We start from the raw sequence: 17,423 nt of genomic DNA, 5'->3' as shown, positions 1-17,423 counted from the left end.
AAACACTTTCATGTATTCACGTTTAAACTTGGACTCCATATTAAGAGTGATGGGGCAGAAAATCACCTCAAGTCCCTACTATGGACTTCTGAAAAGAGGTTTGTTAAGTTTCTTTGTTTGAAGACACCCCCCTCAGATGCTGGGAATAAAACTTTGCATAAAAAAAAGATTTACGTGAATGAGACAAAAACTAAAAAAGTTCATTTCATGCAACAGACCACTGGGAACTCACAAACACCAGCACATCTGCCACGAATTACCAGCCAGACAAGGAAAGGAAAATTAAATAAACCTGTTCCACTGTATGCAGCCATTGAAGAAAAGATAACTCCCCCTGTTCTTCCTTCGGCTCTGTTTTGACACATCTGATAGATTTGATGAAGACGTTGGACGGGTCAAGAGGTTAACTCAGTACACGCTCTCCCCAGCACCTTCCCCCCAAAACACCGTGAAACTGGACCCTGACATGATATCTCTTAAAACAAATTGTGGGCACAGAAACCTAACGTGTTATTCACAGGTGGGCCACCCAACTGAGTCGTCTGTGGGCTGTCACTACCACCAGACTGTGAGAGAGGAAAACGTAGATGCATTCCAGCCAGTGTTGACACAATATAAGGAACATTTGACATCACCAGTGTGGCTCAGATATTAGCAGCTTTGGAGGCGGCAGCTTTGGCAGAGGAGCAGCAGTGAGATCAGAATATCTAACTGCTTGTAAAGACACAATTCGCTTTGGCACCGTTTCTGAATGGACGTCTCCATCAAAGCTTTCGAAGGAAGCCACATGGTGAAAAGTCTGATAGATCCAGGACATGGGGGTGGGGGTGGGGGAAATAATGCCTTTCTTACTGGAAACCAGCCATGTTTCATCCCCATATACCAATGTACAAACAATAACAGCTGATTTATTGGACAAATCCAAAATATCAATTTCTCTACTTGAGTGCATCAGTAAAAAAAATCTGTCTGTTTGACAGTATCCAGATGTTTCTTCCCAGAAAAAAAAGTCTCTTCATCTATAGAGTTGTTGGGCTATAAAAGGAATAAAAGCCTCTGTGCTCCTAATATATAAACCAATGCTTTGTTAACAGTGGGAAGATGCCAAACATCAGGCAAAGACGTGGAGAGGAACTAGGAAACTTCACTGTGCTTCAGCAGCAGTGGCTTATTTTTGCTGGCTTACCAATTTCCTGTGTGGGCAGAATGGCCGTCCTGGCGGTGATGTTGAAACACACGATGGCTGACATGCAGGTCACGTCCTTGCCTCCTCTCTGACAGTCCTTCACGAAGATGTTGACCTTACTGGGCTCGAACCTGACGGTGGCATATATCCGGACAACGCTCTGCGACCTGCGGGGGCATAGAGGTGTCACATGTGACCTGAGGTTGTCTCAAGACGCACATTAAACTCTATTGGCTGACGACTGTATTTTCTTACCAGAGGAGAACAGCTGCACCGAGGGAACCTACCGCCAGGTCCACTAAGCCGTCATTGTTCATGTCCATTGTGCCATGAATACTGCGCCCGAAGTACTGCAGGCCGGGAGCCAGATCTGCTGCGGCGATCCTCTGAGGAACAGACCGAGGAAATCACACAACCACAGTTTCCAATGTCATGATTAAAGTCACTGTTAAAGTAACCAATTAAACTGTGTTGTTCAAGTTTTGGGGGGAAACTGGGGGAAATAGAATGAGCGAATAAAAAGCCACAATAACAAATAGACAGGACTCATTACAATGATTTGGTTAAGAACCATGACAAATTCCTCAAGAATTTCTGTAACTACAATGTTAGTAGAGGTTCCTCTCACTTCCTATTAGGAAAGAGTCAGAAAGAGGTCAGAAGAACTTTTTGCAGGATTGGTTTAGTTTCAACTTATTTTTACCCTTTCTACAGTTTATGTGGTGTCACTTATTTGTATGTGCTCATTTATGGCACATCATGTGTGTTGGCTTAAAGTTCCCACTGCAGCAGGGATTGCTTAGCCCTCCATCCTGTAAATTATCTCTGAAAACTATTTTTTAACCATAGTGAAATTAAAAAAAATTGAAAAATACATTTATCACAGCCCCTACCTGTTTGTATTTGCGTATTATTCTGTTTTGCTGGCAGAAGAAAACGTAGATGGCTCCTTTGTGGTCGTCCTCCAGCGGCGCTCCCACCACCAAGTCGTTGAAACCATCACCGTTCAGATCAGGGACGGGAGCGAGTGATGTGCCAAAGCGGGCGTTCTGGACGTCTTTATGGATTTCCAACGTCCCTTCAAGAATAAACCGATTCTGAGGGAGGAAGGGAAACGTAACTGGTGTCATGATTTGTTTCACTTCTGTGCATATCATAATGAATGTGCACAAGTGTATTAATTAATACATGTTACACGTATGACACGTATTATTCTTGACTTGCTGCCATGAGAATGTACTTGATTCCCTCTTGGATCCCATTTCATAAATATCTGAACACAGCTGGCCCTTAATGGATGAATTATGCATTAATGGGTTAATGATACAGAATGCGTGGAAAACCCCAGTCAGCATTTAAACATCCTGATACAGACAAAAACAACAACATAGAAACATGTGAACAGTATGCACATATTTTATATGATATGAATATGCACTGTGCAGGACAAAGGATTTAACGGAAACCGAATCATTTGCCAAAAGGACATTTTAAAAATAACACTTCTACTGTCTGTTAGACAAATAAAGTAGTACTGTACATCCTAGCTAGTACGGGGATTCATGTCTGTTGCTACAGGGTGTAAAAGTACAGCTCCATTTGTTTAATAATAAATACCATTACTTTATTTAGACGTCTCATAATGAGACTAAGAAAGAGATTCTTGTCCTCTTAGCTTGTTTGTTGTTTCTGTTATCTCAAGGCCATCTTTAGTCAACTAATCGTGGTGTAATTTAAAAAAACCTTTCTTCTGGTGAAGCAGAAGATAAATGTTGGATCAGCTTCTTTGTTTTCCATTTAATCCTTTAATTCTGCCTTTTTGAACTCAAAAAATCTAAGAACATCTGGCACCGCAAAATAGAGGAATTTCACCTTGAGGTCATAAAAGGACAGAAGAATGCCATATCGCTTTGGTATATTTATCTGAAGTTCTCCTCCTAGTGAGCATTAAGGCACATGGAAAATATCCTTGTCTTTCAACAACGCACAATTGAAAAAAAACTAAAAAGAGGCATGCTGACAAACCAGAGCCAAATACTTGAGCCCATTAGCAGTCATGCATATTATTGCTCCACTTGGCATCCCCAGCCCTTAATATAATTTAGAGTCGGCAGACAAAACATGAGATCACTTGTTTTCACAGTGGAGCGAATGGGAAGAGAGATGATTTAGGACGGTAGCTTTTTACTTCCCAGCTACTTGATGTGAGCATGTGTGGCAGAGAGGGAGATTGATATAGAATTGGGGGAAAATATATTCCGCACTGTTAAAATTTGAAACATATGGTTCGTGAGGAGGTCGTGAAGGGTCATGACCGACCTGCACTGACTCGGGAGTGAAGTAAAACTGCTACTTCTCCACGTGTTAGACACAAATGGAGTTTTATTTTTGACCAGCTGCCAGATTTTATTTAGTCCTTAAACCTGGAGTGTTTCCCCCTTAAGTTCAAGTCAGAGCGCTTGAGGCAAAAGCAGCTCAGTGGAGTGTATGTCTCTCTGTACTAGATTCAGCACACTCAGAGATATCAATCCCTTAAATGTAAATTATTTATTTCATCAAGATCAATGAACTTTTCCCTACGACATCTGTGAAAATAATGAAAAATGCACAATCTTGTAATGATAAAGTGATAAAACAGGATCTGCACCAAAATTGAATGGGTTCCTCTTATAAAACGTCCTTCCACCAAGTTTTGTGTTAATCCGTGGAGTAGTTTTTGTGAAATTCTTCTAACTAGCAGACAAACAGTCTTGTGATATGTGAATCTTTTATTGTTATAATGGTATTTATTATAGTCATTTTAAAATGCATAATTTAGTGTCATGGAGATCCATCGCTGAGGGATAATAAAGTAGCAGACAACAAAACACATTTTTTGACGAGATGCAGGCATTGCCATTCTAATCCTAAAGCAATGCTATTTAGATATAAATTGATCCCACCACATATGCAGACTGTCAATAAAAAGGTTACTGTCCACATTCTTGGACCAGGAATGTCAACTTTAAATTTCCAGACCACTATCACTGTGCAGCATCTGCAGCGTCACCTACATCAACAGCACAGTGATAATTGATTGCCCTGGACATGTGTTCTTACTGTCCTGAAGACGACAGAGCTTTTTAAACAGTGATTTCTTTCTGTTTGTGTTTCTGGCTGTTAGGTTTGGCCTGCCACCTGTGATGTGGTTTGGGCCGCACCAGATATTTAAATACCTCGTCTATGCCTGTTCAATGGATTAAAAAAAACATCTGAGGACGGTCATTATTCCAACGAGGAAGACAGGCCTGGGAAACACCGGGAGATTTCCTTCTATTAAAGAAAGTTCTCGCCTCTCCAAACGCTTGGCTGGAAAATGGTTTTAAAAAGCCCAGAATACTTTCCTGTTGAGTTCACTCTATACGTCTTATAAAGTCTGCACACTGGCATGGCACAGTTCTTTCAACTGTCTGCCTGCAGCATGGCGTTGTGTTTGAAAAGGGAGCTGGAATGCAAAAGAGTCTGGTTCGGTGTGTGTGTTACCGGATACTCCTGGTGAGGTGAGTTAAAAATTACTGTGCGAGTCTGGAGTTTGAACAGGTGTTGACCCAGTTCTGTGTGGTGGAGTAAACTGGTCCGGAGTTGATCAGACGTGTGTGTGTTCCAGCCTCTGTGTATTTGTCTGTACCTACCAGGTCTGTCACTCTGTAGATGTAGACCTTTCCCTTCTCCATGCCGCCACTGAAGAACATCGGCGCTGCCACTAAAAGGTTGTCGGTGATGCCGTCCCCATCGATGTCCAGTGGTGCGATCTCACTGCCGAAATAGGATCCAATCTGTAAAGAGACACACGCATGCCACACTAATGTTAACACAATTCGGTAAGTTGTTAGACTGACGCATGTTTGTATGTTTGCATTTCATTAATTCAAAGGCCCTAACAACTTTCTTGTGGGACAGATCCCTGCATGTTGATTGGTTTTGATGATTTGCTGATGATCTACACAGGATTTGAAGTTGATTATTATTAACAAATGTTTGCTTGTGTTGAGTCACATCGAGTGGCCGTTGTCCTGGTGTGTTTTGTCGATGCTGAAACTGTGAAATCTTTACAGACATAAACTGGATTAGTCACTGGAGTAGATGGAACATCATCTATCGGTTTGACAGATTAGAAACATCTGCCTATAAAAAGCTTTTCTTTCATTGCTATCAGCTGAAGGAAAAAACCTTTCTCTTCAAAAAAAAACATCTGCTGCTGTGGATGAGCTGTTGCTGACAGGGTACAATGTAAACTGCTGCAGGATCAATTCAGACTCGCAGCCTGTGAAGAGTTGCCAGTTATGAGTGTAGCGGACATTAACACACGTCCCCTAGAAGTGATGACTATTTTTCAACCTGATGTGACAACTGTGATTGTGAGATTGGAACCCAACAGATGATCTACTGCACAGTACTAAAACCCACATGTTCACACATTAAAACGATATAACACCAATTAACCAAATCAAATCTATCAAACAGTCGACACTGATGAACATAGAGAAAATTTGTTGCCATGTCAACTCTCACCATCAGTGCAGTGTGTCATGTTTATGTCATTTGGACTCAACTGGTGCAGCTCAGTCATTTTATTGAGATTAAATTTCTATATCAAAGTTCTGGTGGTTAGTAGCAGTATCCGTTGAAAAATACTTCCCTGTCACGATATTTTTCATTCTGGACCTTATGTCTGAATTAATACGCTCATGAACTGAAAGAAATGTGATGCTTTCCAAAGTTAAACATTTGATATCCTGAGTACCAACATATTAAAAAGAAATACAGAGAAAGAGGAGATGTTTTCTTAAATCTGGCTGAAGTAGTGTCTGAGGCTGATCACACTCAGTTGTAATCCTGGGTTTTACGCACATTATTTTAAGGTAATGAAGAAATGCTTTACTGGATGTTTTTCTTTCTTCCCTTAAAAAGGTAATATAACTGTCTTCACTATAACTGAAGTGCAAAGCTTACAGCAGGGAGCTGTGTAAATGAATATCTGTCCAACCCTTTAATGCTCTTTAACCCTAACCCTAACCCTAATCTATGAGGTTTTTTTTCTTTATCTAAATATTGTAAGTTGCTTTTAATTTTAAAATGATAACAAATACATTTAAAGCCACTAAATACAGAATTAATGAAGTAGTATCAATGGACAGTGGCAGGCAGGCAGCAGTGTATATTATTAAAATGGTTAAACCCACTCACACACTCCAGGAGCATTGTCTATTTCTTTTTTGTCAAAAAATTCTTATGACATGAAGTTAATTTCTAGGATGTTGAACATAAGTCTATAATAACCACCTAATCTGTAGCAGCACCAGTAAAAATTGGGTTTTATAACATGTCTTTATGGACTGTGGCGTTCTTCCAAAGCTTATAGCTGGTGAACCTTGATCATGTCATGAGTAGGGTAAGGGCTGGACACTACAGTACCTGCTGGCCTTTGAGGGAGTGCTGGATGGTCAGGTTGCCTGAGTTCTTCAGAGTGAAGATGATGACTTTGCCCGTGTGGTTGAATCGTGGAGCTCCGGCTACGAGTAGACGACCGTGTTTGGCTGACACCACAGACGTCACAGTGTAACCTGGTAACATAAAACACAACCCTCTGAGATACACTTTGATTGAGATATTCATCTTTCTGACTTTTGACAAACTAACCCATGTATTATTTTTAAATCTATTTTATACGATCTCTTACCTCTATTGGCTATGGATTGATCGATGGTTAAACTATTAATAAGAATCCCTGGCACAACACCTTGTTGCCCTGTTTGAGTGATGGGCGTGACCTTTAAAGTTGAATTTCCAAGCAGTGATTCCAAGGGAAAACTTTGAAATGTTGCAGTTTGAGGAGATAAAACTCATTTAGCTTCCTTCAGCGACACGGAACTGGCTCCTCCGGTTTAACAGATTTCTTTCTCTTCTGTTTTGTCTTTTCCCACTGAAAATTCCACTTTCTCCCTGTGTACTTTTCCGCCTTCATTTCTCATCTTCATGCCTCTTTTTTTCCCCCAGCTTTGAGTCTCTCCCGGCCTGTCCCAAAATTATGCTTCCACCTCATATTACTATTGAGTCTAGAATGGCTTCCATTGGCAGCCTGGTGAATATGCTCACACACAAACCACTGATGGTAAAACCAGAGGTTTGCGGTGGTGGAGTGAGATGGGGTCGGATATGATGGGAAGCACCGGAGCAATGGGTACACTTAAGAGATGGAGATGGGTTTGCAGCTTGGGCAGTTGGTGCTAAACCACAGATCTTCTATGAGGGCAACCATACATCCAAAACAAGGATTTAAACCAAAACAAAAGGCTGATGAGTTAGCGAGCAAACTAACAAGGGGTAACTCAATGACAAAATAACAACATTGTCCTCTCCAGTTGTTTTGGTTGTCACTTACCCAAGTAGGCACCATGGTTTTTGAGTTCTTCAGGGAACTCCTCTGCGTAGGAGGACTTGGGAGGGACCACCTTCCCCTGACGTGTTTCTTTCAGCACTGCTCCGTTCCAATCATAAGCCCCAACAGCACCCACCAGAATCCCATCCTGTAGGTGAGAAGAGGTGTCTTGCATTTTTATATTTCAAATGAAGAGTGGGTCGTTGCATCTCCTACAACAAAACTCTGTCCCTTAAGGACCTGATAATGCCTTTTTACACTAATCTTAATATTTACTACCACAGCAAGCTTCTGTGTTTGAAAGCTAGGCTGACCACTGGCCACCGCATCAATTGTTTGTGTCATTGTTATACATGCACATTTCGGAAAAGCATGGGGTCATTAACGAGTGACGAGCTATAGCTAGCTATAGACAAGTGTGCTTCTCGAGCTGCCCTTGACTCAGCTTCCACTGCCCTGAGATCACTTATGATAATACCCAGATTATTATACTCATGACGCACATGGAAACTGGGTAAAATTGCACTTCTTCTCTTTGGTTCAAAATTTCCTCTGAAGCGCTAAGCAGTAGCCATAGCAAACACCACTGATTTATCCCTTAAAATCGGTATAAGATGTCCTAATAATCACACTGGTCAGCATTTGGAATGACTGTGAGTCAAGGTATACTTTAAAAAGTTATGAGGAAGAAGGGATTTCTCTCCCAAAGCTCATAATATCTACTTCAATCACATACATATTCTTTTAGTCTTTTAGTTTCAGTTGAATATTTTCACACAAAAAAACAAAGTCAAAGTGAGCAAAAGAACAATCAAATCTACCTTAACATCTAAAATCAAAACACAAACCTTTGTGTTTTTAAAAACAATAATCCAACAAAGCAAACAAACCAGCCAGTGGAATTTGTTGCAGACACGAGAGGAAACAGAGGAAGGATTGTCTGTATTCCACGGTTCACCATACTCTCTATCACTGACAATATAATTATAGGGTTCTTCTGCTTAATGAGCTAAAGTTTTTTTTTTCTTGCCAAGCACAATATGCCAACGACACATTTTCCAGTGTCAAAGCACATGCACGAAGGCTTGTGATTTCCTTCCTGAAAGACGGAATTGTGTGCTCACCACGCTCGCACTACGTCACGGCAGCGTTATGCCAGTGTGGTTATATGTTCTGGTCAGACTGGTCTCCATGGCAAATGAATGAAAACTCAAAACAGTTCAGCCTTATAAATCAGTGACCTATTTCTGCTGCAGTGGCTGCATGTATGGACATGTGCTCTGCTTTGGTTAGTATGTCAACTTTTGATTTTACCGGGGGAGCCCAGACTTGTGGTTAAACATAATTATAAAGACTTGTATAGAGGGTATGTAAACTTCATACCAGTTCCAAAAACAACTAATGTATGTTCTGCATTATGGTGGATACAGGAATCAATTTACAAACAAACAAAAGGTTTATTCTGCAAACAATGAACTTTAAGATTAGAGCATACACAAAAACTGCTTTGTTTGCAGATGCATGAAACGTCTGGATCGTATACGACATAAGCAGCCCTCAGAGTTGGCACTTATCTTATTCAAGAAAACCATCTGGACTTTAAGGACTGTTTTCTCCTTTAAGGCCCTGACATTCCTTCCAAGGAACTTATCTTACTCTTGACGATCAGGTTGATGTTGTCGAGCATCTCTGGAATCTGACATTGGGGACTGAATTTCCAACCAGTCCTACCACCCAGTGGCATATTCTGCTTTCTGCTTTATTTATATTTCATCGTGGATATATATTATATAATATATTTCTTTCACCCTCAATAAATCCCACCGTCAATGGGAAATGGAAAACGAAAGAAGTTGCATTAGCAGACATCTGGAAAGAGCTAGAAAGTGAGGAATGGTAATCGATGAATTGGAATGAACAGCAGGAACAGAAGAGATGAGCCTTTTCTTCTTCCTCCAGCTGTGTCTCCCTGAAAGCAGCACACCTGCATCTGTCTGCTCTGAGATACATTCAAATATCTCTAGGAAGGACAAAAAACACATTCTGAAGCAAAACTGTCTCAACCTGGTCAGAGCTTCTCACTAATATGTCTCCCTGGGGAACAAGCGGTTTCTCATTTCACATCAGTGCACAGTTGAAGTGGAAAAAGGCCTGTCTCTTCTGTCAGGGGCTCTTAAATCAGGATTACCTAAACCTCTGGGGCCACACAGCAGGAACCTCAGGGGAGACTGGAGAGTGATAAATAGCAAGTTGCGGGAGGAAGCCATGATGCACCAGAAATTGAGACAATGGTGTCTATAGACGGGATGAGGTGACGTGGTAGCGCAAGTCAAGACTCACCTCAACGTTGTGTGCGGAAAATCCAGCCTGAGACATCTGGAGGCCAAACGCTGTCCCATTCTTACTGGTTCCTGTGTAAACAAATCAGTGTTGAAGAGTTTTGAACCACTGCGGCAGCAGAGAAACTTAATCTTCCTACCACAATTATATTCTAAGAAGAATGGCATTGAAATCCCATGGAGGGTATGTTTCACATTAAGTGAGATATTTTTAGGCAATAGTTGCAACACACTTTATTTTAGGGTGACCACTAGGGCTGCAACAAATAACTTCTGGATCAGTTCATAATTAATCTGATTATCATCATGCCTGTAAAATGTCAGATATTATGAGAAAATGTTCATTAAAATACTCCAAAGCCCAAAGTGATCATTTAAACAACCAGCAGTCCAAAGCCGAAGAGAATTCAGTTAACAAAGATAGAAAAGAGAAGAAGTCACATAAGAGAAGCTGGAACTAGCATTTGTTTTTAATTTTTCCTTGATAAATAACTTTATAATTTGTTAAAATGGTTGTGGATAAGGTTTCTGTCAAACAGTTCATTGATTGATAAATTCTATCTCTGTTTGATGTTAATTACATCCCATAGAGAATCACTGTATCCTCGGGTCAAAGTTAAAATATGAAGTACAGTGAGAACAACTAATTTCTTGCCAAACCTTCCAAGCTGAAGATGCGTTCTCCAAGAGCATCCACAATGTCCTTCAGTGCTGACTCGTCCGTCACATTAAAGAAGTGTTTGTCGTCTGGGTCGCTGGCGATGTACTTGATTTCACTGAGGAAGGCCTCCGGGTTTATTCCTCTACGGTTGTAATAGCCGAGGACCTGTGAGAAAGACAATGAACTGTGATATTTTGCATGAGGTTCTTTAGTGCCATCCAATCGAATATAATCACATTTTAATAGCTCAATAACAGGTTATTATTAGCTCTCTCTCAGAAGGTTTCAGAAAGGATTGACATTTTACACCAATGCCAATGCTTTCACCAACGCCAGTTGGTTTTCAACCAAACGACTTCAGAGCTTCAGTTCAGATGTCTATGCCCAGCTGAGCCACTGGATGGAAACAAGTCTGTCGCAGCAGTCGCTCAAACCAAAAACCATCTGGTCTGGAGGATATCATTTGCACCTTTAACTGCTCTTCAAGTGAGATTATGCTTGGAGCTCTTGGAGGGCTCCCAGTGTCTTTGGCTCTGTTTTAAGCTCAGCTCTTAAAAGCCTTGCTTTAACTGAACTCCATGAGGTCATCACATTAATGTTTACAGTGTTTTAATACTGCATGGGACATTTTATTTGACATGAGAAAACCAAGTGAAAACCAATAAAGTGTAAGCCCTCTAAGCCAGGTGAAGAATAGGTTTAGCAGACTCACAGCGATGGCATAACGTGTGATTCCGTCCTTCTCGCTGTCCTCGATGGCCTGCTGGAGATCTGGACTGTCGTGTGACTCTCCGTCAGTTATAACTATCATCACCTTCTTGGCACCGCGTCGACCTCCATGTTTGAAAGCTTGTGAGCTGTGTGGACATGTTTGATTTGTTCAGCGCAATGAATTACAGGATGGAGGAGCAGTGAAGTAGAGCTGCTCAATTGGACCAAAGTAGATTCTGTACCGTGCTGTGTTGATGCCAAGTGCCGTGTTGGTCTCCTCGCCCCCCCGTTGGTCGATGCTTCGTGCTCTTTTCACCACTTCCTCAACTGACTTGTAGTCGCTGAGTTTGAATTCATGAACGACCTTCTCACCGTACTGAACGACTCCGACCTGACTCCAGGAAACAACATTTATAAATCAGTTTCAATATTTCAATAAATCCATCAAGGAAATTTAACAAATATACAATGTCTTATCTACTTTAAGTATTCCTTCGTTTCTTACACACCTGTATTTGACCTGGTCCAATATAAAACTTCTGAAGGATGTTGATGAGAAAAGCCTGCACCTCATACCAGGGGTAGATGGAGTTTGAGCCGTCCAGAACAATAACTATGTCCATATAGGTCTCACATCCTGAAAAACATTTTAAAGATGAGACTTGCAGCTGAGATCCAACATGGAGAAAACAGATGCTCATAAATGAATAAATAAGTCTCTGCTGTGACGAATTAATCTTTGTAAAACAGAAGAGACACTTTAAATCTTACTCTGAAAGGCAGGCGCGATCGTTCTAGAGAACTTGAAGCTCGCATTGACTCTAGAGCAAATGCCTGTGCTGTAGTAGGAGCTGCCGCACTCGTAGGACCACAGCGGCCCACAGGCCTGAAACATAAAGGAAAGCATTCACGCAGGCAACATTACTGACCTCAGCATATTACAAAAAGTTATGTTCATGCTCTCAGACAACTTCCGCAAGGAGGTCGGCTGTTTGAAAACCATGTAATCAAAAGACAATCTTGTGGGATAGTCCTTTTTTCCCCAAATTGACCATCGCTATTTCATCGAATGCGTCCAGAATTACTCTAAGATCCTGCTGCAACAGGCCGTTGCTCTGTTATATCTCAAGATAAAGTTTTAAAGCCGCTCTCACCACAAAGCTGTTGTCTTTGGGGTTGGATGTGAGCGTCATCCCCAGCCTCATCTTGTCTTTGCGCTCCGATACGTTGGTCAGAGATATCCTTCCTTGAGGGAAAATGAATCTCACTCAGATGCTCTCAGATACACAGACTCATGCACACATAGATACATGCACCGTCCTCCAGAGACCAAACACAAGTTCCCCCATCTGGGACTTTGGTTTGTTATTGCTGTCTGGGCAGCCAAGCCAGTGTCTACATCCTCAGGTCTAAACGTTTACTTCACAGAACGTCATGTGCCTACCTTAGCAGCACAACACATGTGCCACCCATATGAAGAAGCATGCGGTGGGAAGTGTGGCATCACCCACATGTGGGAATATACATAAACCATTTAAAAATAATTGTAAAACAGGAATGATAGGTATGGTCACAACACTTATGTGTCTCACACATGCCACCATGATGTTTACTGGAAAAAGGAACATGCTGACATCAACAACACACATGCAAACACATCTTCAGCACATTCAGTCTTTTAGATTTAGTGTTGTTTGTGATACTTTACCTAAGTTGAGCTTGGAGCAACCGTTTCCATTGGTTCTTTTGCTCAGCGAACATTTATAAACATCCCCTGTCTGGTAAGGGCCATTCATTTCATACGGGGCTCCCACTAATAACCTGCAAAAAAAAAAAAAATACAGAAGTAAGAATCACTTAAAGCTAATGTCAGTATAAAGGTTTGCTTTAATAAAAGGTCGCAGCTGTATATTTATCATCTATAAACAGTTGAATAGTGATGATAGAGCAAGACTGAGAACTTCCTTTGTTCCATTTAAGAGCAGTCTGTCGTTGCCCAGGAGCTAATTCTCTGAGGGAATAGGACTGTGACTGTTGACACCAGTGACCCAGACAAAACACATGGGCCAACCAGGAAGATCTGAAACCTTTATTTATCCAAGGGAGGATAACAACGCATGTTTAATAATTTTGAGCAGTAGCACTAGACTTCACTGTCATAAACAGTTCCTCACAGTCACACCCAGTAGCTGACCAGTACAACCACTCATCTGATCCCACCTTATTTCCTAAGCTTTATCAGCAGAATGTGGAATCACATATATGTCGCATAGTCATACACTTATTTTCTGTTTTAATGTTTTGTGCCTGATTGGTCAGGTTGTGTGCTAGTTTTATATTTATATTACAATGATGGTGTTTTAAATATTAGTTGGGGCATTAAGCCTTTATTTGATAGTAGAGTTAAATATGGGGGAGATAGAAAGAGCCGGTTCAAAACCAAACCTGCAGCTGCCTGCAACCTCGGCGGCTCTTAGACCATACTCTGTTTGGGGCCCCAACCAAAGTATGTTCATCATACTATAATAACCCAAACTAGCTTTGTCATATTTCTACCATTTCCTCTATTTTAAGCTTCAATCTGCTGTGACATCGACACCGGATCAGAGGTCTCCTTCAAGAACTGCTGATTCAAAACACAGAAGACTGAAAACTGCTGCTGGACAGAAGCTACAATGATCTTCACATTGGGACCACAGAGAGAAATCCCATTTAAACTGAAACATAATCAGAGATGGGATTTAAATTTCCTCCAATATCGCTGCTGAGTGCTGGACATTCTTTTCACATGACAGAGTGGAGTCGGTCCAGCGCTTGAGTTAACGTCGGGGTTCCTGTGCAGGGCAGTGAGGTCTTATAAATGTCAGTCAAAGCTTTTAGGTAACTTGAGGTGAGAGGGAAATCTAAAGTTGTCTGGTGTATCTTCTTCAGGACTGATGGAGGGTATAAAAGCCTTAGAGGGAACCGTAACACACATGTACTGTATTACAGAGATAACAAATCTTTCAGTTATTTTCATGAAACACAAAGAGGGGGTTAAAGCTGCTGTTATTCATAACTGACATTATCCATAGGTTCAGTTATTTGAATCGAATATGTGTTCATCATGTGAAGTCTATTCAACACTATACCATCACAAGATGTAACGTACAACTGCCTTAGGTGTTAACATACAGTATCTCAGCAGATAACATGACACAGTTCTTTTTCTCGCTAGTATAATTCAAGAACTCAATGCCTAGTTGTTGGCTGTTCTAAACTAATCACATTCTTGGCAAAGCTTCAGTATACACAGCAGGTCAACTAGGAATTTAAACAACAGTAGTGTCCAAGTGAAATTCCCTGGAAAGGCAGCGAGCAAAGGAACAACTCCCAGGTCAGTTGTGCCCCAAAGGAAAGACACTCGAAACCGCTTTGTTGTAAAAGCAGATCACGGCCAACCTCCTGCGTGGCCCTCTAGGGTCAGAGCCTTCCAAATAAAGAGAGGCAGATCTTTAAATTGAGGAGTTTTACTTTAGACTCGTGGTCCCTGGAGATTCTTAACCGCTCCAAAGTCCTAAACAATTACATCCTTTAAATATGTAGCTGGAAAATTCAGTAGATTTCAGAGTAAAGGTTGATCCAGGGATTCTAATGTACAAAGTAGGCTCAGATACAAGTGGCATTTTACTTTAATTTACTGTGACACAACAACAGATAAGAGTTGACAGTCATCCAGTAGAGAGGAGTTCCTTCTATTTAAAAAACAGAAATTGTTTTCTTTTGCAAATGAGTCTCAAGAGTTCAGCCTAAAAAGACATTTAGGCCTTGTACCTAACAAAAGCATTAAAACGTCAAAGAAGACTTTGCCACTAAGGTCGAGAATTAACCTTCAGTCTTTAGGTATTTCGAGTTGTGATGTGACCGACCATCTTTATTTGTGAATTTCATTTAGCTCAGCTGGACACATAACTCAGAGGTATATTCAGGACACATTCCCAGAATCATACCAGCAATGACGTAACTTTACGGCAGCAGTTGAGGTCAAGAGGAAATGTTATTGGAACAGTCCATCACGTCACATCAAAGAGCGAGTCATATGGAAGTCGGCCTCAGTGTTATTGCTCCTGAAGCCAACTCTTAAAGTCTCACAGACACTGGAAGTCATTTTCACCGCAATTTGCTCCAGCAGAGTACAGAGAAGCTCCATAGCTATTAATATCATGATTATTACTTCAGTTACTGCTATCCTTTGGCATGAGGACGCTGAGGCAGGAGTTCAGGTCAGGATACCTTGATGAAAAGGGGCCATTGTTCCCTTTGCCTTGGACTCCTGCCTCGGTACCTCCGGAATTTCACCAGGAAGCTGTTTAAACAATCATGTTCCAGAGCTGATTTGGGTCGAATGCTGAAAGAAATAACTTGACCCAACATGAATACATTGACCATTTCTACCATTGGTTACCAGTGGCGAGGATTTTGGGGTTTGAGGAAGTGCCATCCCCAAGCCCAGGCTGTAATTAATGTTGTAATGTTTTTCATATTTGGAAGGAGATGTATACGCTATAAAACCACATCCCCGTCACAAACACAAAGTGTGCTACTCCAATGTTGCGCTTGCTCATCACATTCCACTCGTCTGAATTAACGGAAATATTTTTTATTGTTCACGCAGCCACAGATTCAAGCCAATTGTATGGTCACATAGTTATTTTCCCCAAAATATGAATTAATGTGCCTGTTTTACTTGAGTGTATTACGTCATAGGTTTATTAGAAGAGGAATTTACAAGCACTCATTGACCCACAAAGCCTTTTTATGGTTCTCAGCTGGAATGTCAAGCTCTCTATATTTTATTTTTAAGTAATATTTTAAGTTATGGCGGTTGGTAAGTCCATCACACTCATTAGATTGGATAAACACAGTAATTGGCCCCACAGAATGAATCCTGCTGACTTTCCCCTTAATTGGATGTACTGTCATAAAACATTGAAGTTGCGCTCAGTATAAATTATGAGGTAAACATTTTAATATGTCCAATAGTTTGGTCAATAACCAAGTGCTTTACCTGCAAAACTGCATGGTGCCAATCTCACAGTCCTCATCTGTACATGATGTTTAGTGCCACTAATGCCAAATGATAGCATGCTAACATGCGAAATTAAGATAGTGAGAATGGTAACCATCAAAACTAAAGTTAGGACGACTAAACCCTAACCCCCTTGACATTGCCATTGAGTATGCACAGAGCTGCAATCGTGACTTTAGACTGTTGTTCCCCTTTTTTATTGAATAATATTGTTTTCATTTTTTCTCAGCCCCATTACAAGCATCTCTTTGTATCTTTAATACTTGTGTAGACGTTACGATAACATGACTGTTGTGTCTCAACTCAAATTATATAGATCAAGTTTCGTTTTCCTACTGATCTCAGTAGGTGTAAAAACACTTTTCTTTGTAGCTCCACACACAGGCCAAATAAAGGGGAACACTATTTAACGCAAGTGGTGAAAGACTTCACAGAATCCCCATAGTCCTTTGTGGTGTGCAACTTATAACTGAGGGAAAGAGCAAAGGTCAAGTCTCCACTGAGAAGACCTGATTCAACTGTTGAAAAATAAACAGTGGAAATAGAAAGTGGGAGTAGTACGCACTACGCAGGTCCGTGTATCCCATCAAGTTGAAAGGCCCAAGCTATTTGCCCATTGGAAGTGATGTGGCCTCTTCTCAGCTCCCCACAGAGTCTGTTTGCCCTCGCAGGGTGTTTAGAGCACCTCATCGCTGCCTGGACACGTGAGGAAATCATACATTCTTGACACAGTGACCTTTCCTTAGCTTGACGGCCCCATCAGCAGCCACTGATAGAAGCTGTCAACAGTCCTCTCAACATCTAGAAATCGAAATAACTAAATATTTTTTGTTTAACAATCTTAAGACTCAGGCAAGCTTTTCTTTTCCACACTGTTTTAATATTGCAGATATACAAAAGCTCTTGTCTTACTAGAGTCAGCAAATACCCTTCACTATTTTTTCCTGATAGAAATCCTTTTCGCTGCATGCCTGACTTACATGAAGAACGGGGCATATATTCTTTTTTTTACTTTTTATAATACAGAGTCACTTTCCATC

At 41.0% G+C, this 17,423-nt stretch overlaps 1 protein-coding gene across 1 annotated transcript in view; it reads right to left on the bottom strand.

Moving 5' to 3' along the window:
• itga11a (integrin, alpha 11a) overlaps positions 1-17,423 on the bottom strand; it is a 41,985-nt gene that overhangs the window by 12,120 nt on the left and 12,442 nt on the right. The window contains exons 4-17 of the mRNA XM_053427173.1: positions 13,024-13,136; positions 12,470-12,561; positions 12,087-12,201; positions 11,825-11,952; positions 11,558-11,706; positions 11,317-11,461; positions 10,604-10,769; positions 9,945-10,015; positions 7,608-7,752; positions 6,641-6,789; positions 4,858-5,001; positions 2,080-2,283; positions 1,442-1,572; positions 1,187-1,353 (exon numbers count right to left, since the gene is read on the bottom strand). Of these exons, the coding sequence (XP_053283148.1) occupies positions 1,187-1,353; positions 1,442-1,572; positions 2,080-2,283; positions 4,858-5,001; positions 6,641-6,789; positions 7,608-7,752; positions 9,945-10,015; positions 10,604-10,769; positions 11,317-11,461; positions 11,558-11,706; positions 11,825-11,952; positions 12,087-12,201; positions 12,470-12,561; positions 13,024-13,136 (1,919 nt within the window). The remainder of the gene's footprint in view (positions 1-1,186; positions 1,354-1,441; positions 1,573-2,079; positions 2,284-4,857; positions 5,002-6,640; positions 6,790-7,607; positions 7,753-9,944; positions 10,016-10,603; positions 10,770-11,316; positions 11,462-11,557; positions 11,707-11,824; positions 11,953-12,086; positions 12,202-12,469; positions 12,562-13,023; positions 13,137-17,423) is intronic.

The sequence above is a fragment of the Pleuronectes platessa genome, chromosome 1 (assembly GCF_947347685.1).
Source record: "Pleuronectes platessa chromosome 1, fPlePla1.1, whole genome shotgun sequence".
In the NCBI taxonomy this organism is placed as follows: domain Eukaryota; kingdom Metazoa; phylum Chordata; class Actinopteri; order Pleuronectiformes; family Pleuronectidae; genus Pleuronectes; species Pleuronectes platessa.
Note: the sequence above shows the minus strand (reverse complement) of the source record. Positions and strands in the feature narration are given on the sequence as shown.